This window comes from Denticeps clupeoides, chromosome 13 (genome assembly GCF_900700375.1).
Source record: "Denticeps clupeoides chromosome 13, fDenClu1.1, whole genome shotgun sequence".
Lineage (NCBI taxonomy): Eukaryota > Metazoa > Chordata > Actinopteri > Clupeiformes > Denticipitidae > Denticeps > Denticeps clupeoides.
The window spans coordinates 5,042-15,000 of record NC_041719.1 but is presented as its reverse complement, the minus strand read 5'-3'; the positions used below and the strand labels follow the sequence as shown (position 1 = coordinate 15,000).

Here is a 9,959-nt window from a genome sequence, read left to right as displayed (position 1 = left end):
ATAACCACATTTCAACGTATTACAAACATTCAGCTGCATGTCAGAGCTATATTGATTATTTCCTATAAAATGTCTGGATTATGGGCTGCAGAATTAGATAATAAACCCCGATGACGCTGTGCAGGACGTCACCCCGACATGTTGTCACATGGAGAGGCGCGGAATAACGCGGAATAAGTGCGTTATTCCAGTCATCTGGCTGCTCCGGAAATGAACGCGCGATTCCGAATGTCTGAGCTCCAGAGTCGTTTTTCATTAACCTCCGGCAGAAATAATAAAAAGCAGAAACCCGGAATGGCCGACTCAGCACGTCCCACGTCCATCCGTCCGCCCGCCTGGTTAATGCGTCCATTAGTGCGGCGAGTGCAGGGGCCCGGAGGACCCGAGCGTGATGAGTTCATGCGGTGTAAGTCATGACTCCGATTGCTGCTGCCGCACGCGGCCGCTGATGCAAGCATGATGTAAAAGCCCCTCCCCCTCCTGCTGGCAGAAAAACAACAGCGCAGGACGTGCAGGACGCATTGGAGCGTGAGCTCAGATTACGGCCCTCCTGGGGATGAAGACCAGGGCCGGGGACACCTGTAACAGGGGTGGATCATTGGATCCGAGTCATTTTAAAGATGGTTTCTTCCAGGTTCTCCGTCATCGTCCTCTCTGCGGACAGAAGTGGCTGCATTGGTGACGGGCAGGTGAGGAAGGGTGTGAGGTGATGGGGAAAGTGACGTGATTGTCGTTGTGAAACGCTGCAGCACAGCACACAGTGACACGGTGAAACGTGTCCTCTGTATTTAACCGTCACCCTTGGTGAGCAGTGGGCACCATGACAGTCGCCTGAGGGGCAGCGTGTGGGGACCTCAGTGGATTCGAACCCGCAACCTTCTGATTACGGGGCCGCTTCCTTACTCGCTAGGTGAGTTAGAGCAGGAGGGGTCAGTTGACATGAGTAATTGTCCCGCCCCTCTGGCATGACCTCTCACCTTGGTCGTGGCTGATATTAAGCCGTCACGGGAGCCATGTTTGTTCAGGCCTGAGCAAATATTCACCGCTGGAGATGAAAGCGTTCCGACCTCGGAGCAGCATGAGCTACGATGGACCCGTCTTGGTTCCGATCATTTACCTTCAGGCCTTATTTATTTATTCCATTTCTGCTAAAACGGGGCGACAATAAACTTCCAGACGCTGTTTTACTTCTGCAAGCATTACCGATGCTGACTGCAGTGTTTATCAGACACACACACACACACACACACACACACACACACTGCGCTGAGTGTTGCTGTATGTTGTAGTGAATTTGAAGGGCTTTATATAACCTGCCTGGAAATCCCAGGAAATCCAGCGAAGCCTCTGAAAACCCGGCAACAAAACGCAGCCCCGAGTCCACAGCTTCCTGCAGATCAGAGTCACCGGTGTGACTGCCATCCACCCCCAGTCCCACCCAGATCCTTTATAGCCGTCCTTCTGGCTCCAGACAGTCAGTGTCAGTGTTACAGACCTCCATCTGAATCAAGAACTGCATAGTTACACTCCAACAGACACACTTACAGATGTAGTAACACTCTGACTGACGTAGTTACAGATGTAGTAACACTGACAAATGTAGTTACAGACGTATTAACTCTGACAGATGTAGCTGTGCTTCAACAGACACAGTTACAGACGTAGTAACACTGACAGACGTAGTAACACTGACAGACGTAGTTACAGACGTGGCGAAAGTGACAGATGTAGTTACAGACGTAGTAAAACTGACAAATGTAGTTACAGATGTATTAACTCTGACAGATGTAGCTGTGCTCCAACAGACACAGTTACAGATGTAGTAACACTCTGACTGACGTAGTTACAAACGTAGTAAAACTGACAAATGTAGTTACAGACGTATTAACTCTGACAGATGTAGCTGTGCTCCAACAGACACAGTAGCTGTAGCTGTGCTCCAACAGACACAGTTACAGACGTAGTAACACTGACAGACGTAGTTACAGACGTGGTGAAAGTGACAGATGTAGTTACAGACATAGTAACACTGACAAATGTAGTTACAGACATATTAACTCTGACAGATGTAGCTGTGCTCCAACAGACACAGTTACAGACGTAGTAACACTAACAGACGTAGTTACAGACGTGGTGAAAGTGACAGATGTAATTACTGTACAGCTACATCTGTCGGGTGTAACTACGTCTGTAACAACATCTGTCACTGTCACCACATCTTTAACTATGTGCCTGGAGATGGTCTGGTGGAGAAGCCTAAACCGGCCATGGAAGGACCAGAAGGTTCTAACTAAGGCTGTGGTAGTCCTTGGTCCTGTAGCAGTACTGTGAGGTGTTCCCCTGCTCCGTTCCAACATGCCGCATGCAGGTTCTAGACCACGGTGTTGCTGGAGCTGTAATTGGTCAGCCTTTTGCCTCCCTCCTGGGAGAGGGGACTCTCCTGCTCACCAGGAAGCTCCTGCTAACTGCAACACCAGCAGTTTTAGAGCCTGCGCCTGCTGTGAGCTGTGGCGCTAGTGGCCATGTCAGGAAGTGGTGGTGTGGAGGGAAAACCATCGGGTGAACCAACTTAGATTGAGCATCAGCTGCTGTGCATAAACACACACACACACACACACACACTACACACTCTGAAGCCTGACGAGGTGCCATTATCGTTAATGAAAAGATAGCAGCTTAAGCACATGCCATCGTGTCCGGCGTCCATTTTCTTATCCAGGTCAGGGTCGCGGCACGTTGGAGTCTGTCCCAGTAATCTGTGGTGAACACACCACCCAGGGCGCTTTTCCACTGCAGTCCATAAATAGTGACCGCTGCAGGTTCCAGTCGCGCCTCCTTTCCCACTTGTCCAAATGATCTTATTTTAATATTAAGGCCAATAGAAAGTTTCTTTGTTATAAAGCTTCTTTTGTCGCTGTAAAGACACTCGCTTCAGTTCGGGATGGCGACTCGATTCTGGGCCCTGGTGCACCGGGGTGGTGATGAAGGTAGATTATGGCTTTGCTTTTCAATGTAAATGTATCGCAATTCACTTTTATTTCAACTCCTTCAATGCTCACGCGTTTATTTCGCTGCAGTGAGCTTCTTCTCAGTGGACGTACCTGGAAATGCAGGTGTGAAGCTCCTCCTCAGCTGGGCCTTCATCGAGGTTCCAGCCGTGCAGCGGCGTGAGGAGCAGGAGAAATGGCTCCGTATCGGGTGGCTCGTGGGATTACTGCTGAGTCTCTGCCCATTAATGGGGTGCCGCTCGTCAGGCGTAATTACGGCCGCCGGTGAGAAGTGCAGCTTCCTCTCGGCCACATTTCACGCTTAAGATTCATTTTTATTCGTTTCCATACCGCATCGAATCAAAGAACCAAACATGATTCAAGCGTTTAGGCACAAAGAGCATCTGGATTTCCATAATCAGCCTGAATTAATGACGACTTTAAACGAACGGTTGGACCTCGTCCAGCATCCAGCTGATATCAGGACGTTGCATTTACATTTTTACATTTTTACATTTACGGCATTTACCAGACGCCCTTATCCAGAGCGACTTACAGTCAGTAGTTACAGGGACAGTCCCCCCCTGGAGACACTCAGGGTTAAGTGTCCTGCTCAGGGACACAATGGTAGTAAGTGGGATTTGAACCGTGTTGTTACCGTGTTACCCGCTAGGCTACTACCACCCTAACGTTACAGCGTTACATTGTAACGGCGTAAACGTTGAATAGCAGTACGGTTAATTGTCGGGTTACGGTTTCTCTACTGGAGCGTGACGGGGTTGACGGAGTCACTTCGCTGCCGTGGAGAGGCCTGATGTTTTCCTCGCCGCCGGAGCCCCGCCCCTGAACCGGCTGGTCAGCATTCGGACTTTCGGGGGATTCGGTTTTGTGTTTCCCGATGAGGGGGGGCTTTGATCCCTGGAGGGGGCGGGAACCCCCTAATGGTTGTGGCCAGGATCAACGCTGACAAATGGGGAGCCACTCCCCCAAAAAACACACACACACACACACACATCAGCAAATGGCAAACACAACCCCATCCACCCACCCACCCACCCACCCACACCATTTCATAATGGATCCCCACGACCCCCCTCTGAGCGGCGAGGACCCAGATCGTTACAGCGGCGTGGACCTCGCTCTCCCCCCCGGTGAAACCCTATATAATCCAGTAAAACGCTGCGCTGGGGGACTACTGTCCAAAAATCAAATGCAACTTTTCGCTTCGGTCGGCCTTTCTTTACGGGACGGTCTCGCAGGAAATCACGGTTCTGTCCGTACGAGACGCACGGGCGTCTTAAATAAACCAGCGGGATTGGACGATGCGGGACAATTTCCATTTTCAGATCGACCTGAGGTGCCCTGCTAGCACCCTAAATCACACATATTTACATGCTGTTTATAATTATAAAGATTTTAGTCAGCTGTACACACACAGACACACACCCTTAATTTTTTGTTTTTGTGTGTATTGGTGTGTTTTTTGTGTATTGTTGTGTGTGTTTTTGTAGATTGTTGTGTGTATTGGTGCATTTTGTGTATGTTGGTGTGTTTTTGTGTATTGTTGTGTGTATTGTTGTGTTTTGTGCATTGGTGTGTTTTTGTGTATTGTTGTGTGTAGTGTGTGTGTTGGTGTGTGTTTTTGCGTATTGTTGTGTATCGGGGTGTATTGTTGCGTGTATTGTGTGTGTTGGTGTGTGTTTTTGCGTATTGTTGTGTATCGAGGTGTATTGTTGCATGTATTGTGTGTGTTGGTGTGTGTTTTTGCATATTGTTGTGTATCGGGGTGTATTGTTGTGTGTATTGTGTGTGTTTTCGTGTATTGTTGTGTGTATTGGGGTGTATTGTTGTGTGTGTTGGTGTGTGTTTTTGCGTATTGTTGTGTATTGGGGTGTATTGTTGCGTATATTGTGTGTGTTGGTGTGTGTTTTCGTGTATTGTTGTGTGTATTGTTGTGTTTTGTGTATTGTTGTGTGTATTGGGGTGTATTGTTGTGTGTGTTGGTGTGTGTTTTGTGTATTGTTGTGTATCGGGGTGTATTGTTGTGTGGAGTTTTTTTCGGGTACACCTGCATCCAGGCTGATGGAGCTCTGGGTTCATTTGCAAACACACGGGCACCAATAAATCTCAGCTCCTTCTTCCACTAACCGCAGCACATGGAGCTGCCTCCAGCGTGAAGAGTGTGTGTGTGTGTGTGTGTGTGTGAGTGTGCGAGTGTGAGTGAGTGTGTGTGTGTGCTCGCTCTCAGACAGCTTTAATAAATTGTGGGGAGCTGCCCTGATGTTTTTCTGTCCGCGGCAGAAACTGATAGCTTTGCTTTGATGCCGTTTTTTTCCGCGGCTCCGCTCCACCCTGGAACATGATGGCCGTGTGTCCTTCTGGGCAGAACAGGAGAGGAAAAGAATCCCGATCACACGAGACTGAATAAACAACACGGCTCATCCGTCTCGCCTGGCAGCCAATCAGAGAGGCCGGCGGATCGTGGGACGTTTTTACCTTTATTTTCGGCCGTATTATGGAACCGAGCGAGTTGTGGGCGGGGAAATCTCTTCCACTTTCTTTTTCTTCATTTTAATTCATGGAATGGGAATAATTCCACCTGCAGCCTTTCAGAAGTTCCGAGATTCCGAATCGCCATTCCCGACTGGGCCCGGAATCTGGCCTTTCAGTTTATTTTGCTTGGCCGGTGGCTTTTCCCGCTTTTCCCATGGCCCTGGGGGGCGGACCGATGGACCCGCTTCGGCTTGTGTGGAGAGGTCAGGGGATCCTGGCCACACAAAAAAAGGAGAAAAGACGTAGAAAGACGGAATCGGCGGCGGCAGCCGGAGTGCCGTCACCGGAGGTTTTGGTCACCGGCGGAGCTCCTTGTATGGGGGTCTCCGAGTCATTAATCACTGGCATCTTTTCAGCTGTCAGGCCATACAAAAGGTGACCCCAGAGCCACAAAGTCTCCGGCAATAAAGGCCTTTATGCAGAAAAGGGGCGGGGCATGCTGCCTGTGACGCAGCGGGGACTGTCTCAGAGTCTCCGGCTGTAATTTATAAAACGGGAAAAAGCCGCGAGCGCGTTAAACCGTGGCCGGGCCTCGTAAACCGCGCCCGTTTCAGTGGCTGAAAATAAAGAGTATAATAAAACACACCGCTCTAGATTGCATCAATTCGGGACAATTTACTCCGGGTGGGAGTAAAGTTGGAGTTGGAGACAGTTGGGGGTGCTCTCGAAGTTTAAGAGACTTTAAGACTCTGCAGGAGGGTTGCCAGATCTGCCTTTTGGACCATTTTTTTGTCTCGGTTTGCCAATAAACCGTTTTTCTCTCCTGACTCAGAACATCGCAGAACATTTATTGTACGTTTAACTGAACACTGAACAATTGGACATTAACACTGTGATATTCGAGTAGATCATATTTTTGTAAGGAAAAAGGGATGAATGCTGCTTTTTTGTGCATTTGAGATGGAATGTAATCAGTCCGATTTGGGGACTTGATTGCGTTAGTAAGACCTGGCAACCCTGATGCTCTTCCTGATATGGAGTTTTTAGGCCTGGCCGGGCCCGTCGCTGGTTGTGTGCAGATTGTAAACTTTACAGGATTCGTTGAGCTGTAATTTAGCACAATAAACCCTGTGGGTTCCTCACGTTCCTCGCTGTTCCACCAGCTTGCTGCATTGTGAATGTGTCTCAAAGCAGACATGACGTGGCCCATCTCTCAGAAATGATGTGTCTATTCCGCGAAAGTCGATTGCTGTAATTATAAGACTGCTTACGTGCTCAGTCGATTGAACATCTTTGACCTTTAACCTTTAATCACCGTTTTTTCAGCTCTGCTCGGAGTGAATCTCTCCTCTGACCATTGGATGCCGACTGAAGAGAAGTGGCCACCATGGAAGTGAAGGAACGTCGACCTTACCGCTCCCTGACCGCCAGGCGGGACACGGAGCGCCGCTACACCAGCTCCTCAGCCGACAGCGAGGACGGGAAGCTGAACCCCAAGTCGTACAGCTCCAGCGAGACGCTCAAGGCCTTCGACCAGGAATCCAGACTGGCGTACGGGAGCCGCATCAAAGACGTGGTGCACCACGAGTCGGATGAGTTCGGGAGACAAGGTGAGGAGCATCATGAACCTGCACCGTTACTGTGAGGGAAGTGAAGGTGCCAAATGTGTCCCCTTCAGTTACCAGTTCAGTTCCTTATTCACCAGGTCAGCCATGTTTACTTACACGCCACCGCTGATGCGTCCATCTCACGTTGTACTGAAAAGACACGTCAGGTTCAACTGCGTCCACGGCAACAGGCAGAAGAAGATAAGTAGAATAATTCAGGAATTATTCTGGTGGGTGAACCTGTGAACCAGAAGTCCCAGGTTCAAACCCCACTTACTACCATCGTGTCCCTGAGCAGGACACTTAACCCTGAGTGTCTCCAGGGGGGGACTGTCCCTGTAACTACTGACTGTAAGTCGCTCTGGATAAGGAAGAAATCAGGGATCTGACCGATGAAATTCAGCGATTTCCCGGCGTCGGGCTGCTTTGCATGGAGAAATGTCATCTGTCCACGTTCCGGGATGGATACGTGGAACGTGGCTTGATCGGTGTTCCTTACGCTTCGTGTTGACATGACGAGATCCGTAATCCGCCTCATCGGGGAGCTCTTGTGGTTCCGTGATGAGCACCACATCCTTCGGATCCACCACTTTCAGGCAATTAAGAGAAGCCGCGGTGAGATTTGATCTGGATTTTAATACCCGCGCCGTCTCAGTTTGTGTTTAGAAAAGTTCCGAGGACGAGAGGCCAGGCCGGATTTAATGAGGAACGCGAGGGCACTTTTACGGCCTTCTAATGTCCAAACGACGGCGAGACGGAGGAGGGGAAATATCCGGCCGGCCTGTAAACCTTTTTACTCTCCATGAATACTGAATGCGGCTCCGCCATAAACGGCTTTTCTTCGCTTCCTGTCATGATCTGACCAGCGCGCCACTCTCCACCAGACGTGAGGTTTTTTCCCCTTTTATACGTAAAACAGTCCACATGAATAATTCATCCCTCTTCAGACGCCGCGGAACGTTCCAGGCGCCATTTTCACAGTCAGCGTGTTCATTGGCTCCCCAGCTCAACCCATCTCCAGTGCAGATTAATTATGGATTATAGGGATGATTAACAGTCGCCGTGCGGGGTCAGCGGCTTGACCCCTGACCCCTCTCTGCCCTGGGGTTGCCAGGTGCATTTTCTGTATTTTGATGTTGGAATATTTTATGTTGTAGGACATGGCGTTTTATTCCGGAACGTGCCGATTATTAACGTGTTCTGTCTTGGCAGGGGCGGACTTCTCTCTCCGAGACCTCGCTTTCGGCGAAGCCATCCCCGCCCACATGGCGGCGTACCGCTCGGAAATGGGCCTGCCCCACCGCGAGTACTCCGTCAGCGCCGGCTCCGACACGGAGACGGACGGCGTGGTCTCCCCGGAGCACGCCGTGCGGCTCTGGGGCCGCCAGAACACCAAGTCGGGCCGCAGCTCCTGCCTCAGCAGCCGGGCCAACTCCAACCTGACGCTGACCGACACGGAGCACGAGAACACGGAGAACGGTACGGCCTAGAGCTCCGCGGAGCAGCACGTTTGTGCCGGTGGCTTGCGGTGACAATCTGGGATTGTCATGGTCTGGTGTTATAGTGGTTGTGCGTGTAGATGACTTGTTACCGGTGGCTGCATGAAGGGCCCGGGCCCGGCGTACAGTAGGAGGGCGGAGCCGGACTGACCGTGGCTCACCTTGTCTGATGCGCCGATGATCCTCCTGTGAGGATGGCAGCAGCGACCCCGACAGATCCGTCTTCCGGCAGGTCGCCATGTCTGGAACCCCCGCAGGGTTCGCCGACTCTCCAAACAAGCAAGGTCACCGCATGTGAGGGATGATGTCCTGGCGGGATTTAAAGGGCCGGTACGCAGCTGTAGATCCAGTCTACAGGGTGTAGTGGTAACGATGGAACCAGGAGCATCGGCACCTGCACACGCGTACAGATCAGAAGATGACAACTGCTGCACCAGCCATCATAACCAGCGTGTGGCCGTAAATATTAATCAATATGAACATTTCTGGAATGGAAATCCTAGATCGTCTGCATATCCTGCTGTCTCCAGCCCATTTCAGAAATGAGAATTTTCTGGAATATGCGCATACTCGTCACCGACCTTTAACCCCGGCGACATAAACAGTATGAGTGTTCCCAAAATGCACCTTTTTATTGAAACTGCCATTTTGTGGGTTGAAATGGGCTCAAAACACATTAAAGGCAATCCTTTAATTAAAAAAAAGTAGAGCAGATTTCTACATTCTCCTTAGACAGCCACGCCCCCTCTCCAACAAGTCCCGCCTTCTCCCAGTCTCGTCCCTGTCTTGTAACGCTTTAAAAATGTCCTGTTTACGTTGTAAACGTTCTGATTTCATCAGACAGACAAGTTCCCAGTACAGATGCTAATACTGATCAGAGTACCCATGATCCACCAGCAGGCAGCTCAGTTTCCACTTCCTGCCGAATCAGGCCTAATTTAAAAAAGGCAGCTATTTATTCCAGTCGGCTGAGCAGAAAGGCGACTCGCTTTCACCGTTTAATCTGGCAATGCCTAATAAGATGCATTTTATGTATGGCGAGTTAATTAAAATCCACTGAGCTGCGTGACTTGGTTGGACTTTAATCTGCCGTACATCAACGAACCGTTTACCTTTAATGCTTCTTGCTGCGGCCTCGCCGATAATTCATGCAAATTAAATAACGCCTGTATACGTTTCAGCCATCTTAACGAAATTGTTCCTGATAGGGCTGCCGGGCCTCATTCCGCCACCCGGCGCCGTAATGTAGGGAGGCGAGGGGGGCGTTCTGAACCGGCAGGAGCTCCTCCGGGGGAGCGGTGTGGAAGCGTCCGGGTCGGATGAGGGCGGGCGGGTGATGCTCCGTGCCAGGCCCCCGCAGCGCCCACATGATG

At 50.4% G+C, this 9,959-nt stretch overlaps 1 protein-coding gene across 1 annotated transcript; it reads left to right on the top strand.

Annotated features, from left to right (window-relative positions):
* Window positions 1-672: 672 nt before the first annotated feature.
* LOC114801762 (teneurin-4-like) lies at window positions 673-8,566 on the top strand (the record flags this gene model as incomplete). The annotated part of the gene is made up of 3 exons (XM_029000041.1): window positions 673-689; window positions 6,807-7,090; window positions 8,300-8,566. Coding segments are annotated over exons 2-3 (490 nt in total), but the record flags the coding sequence as incomplete, so codon positions are not given.
* Window positions 8,567-9,959: the final 1,393 nt, after the last annotated feature.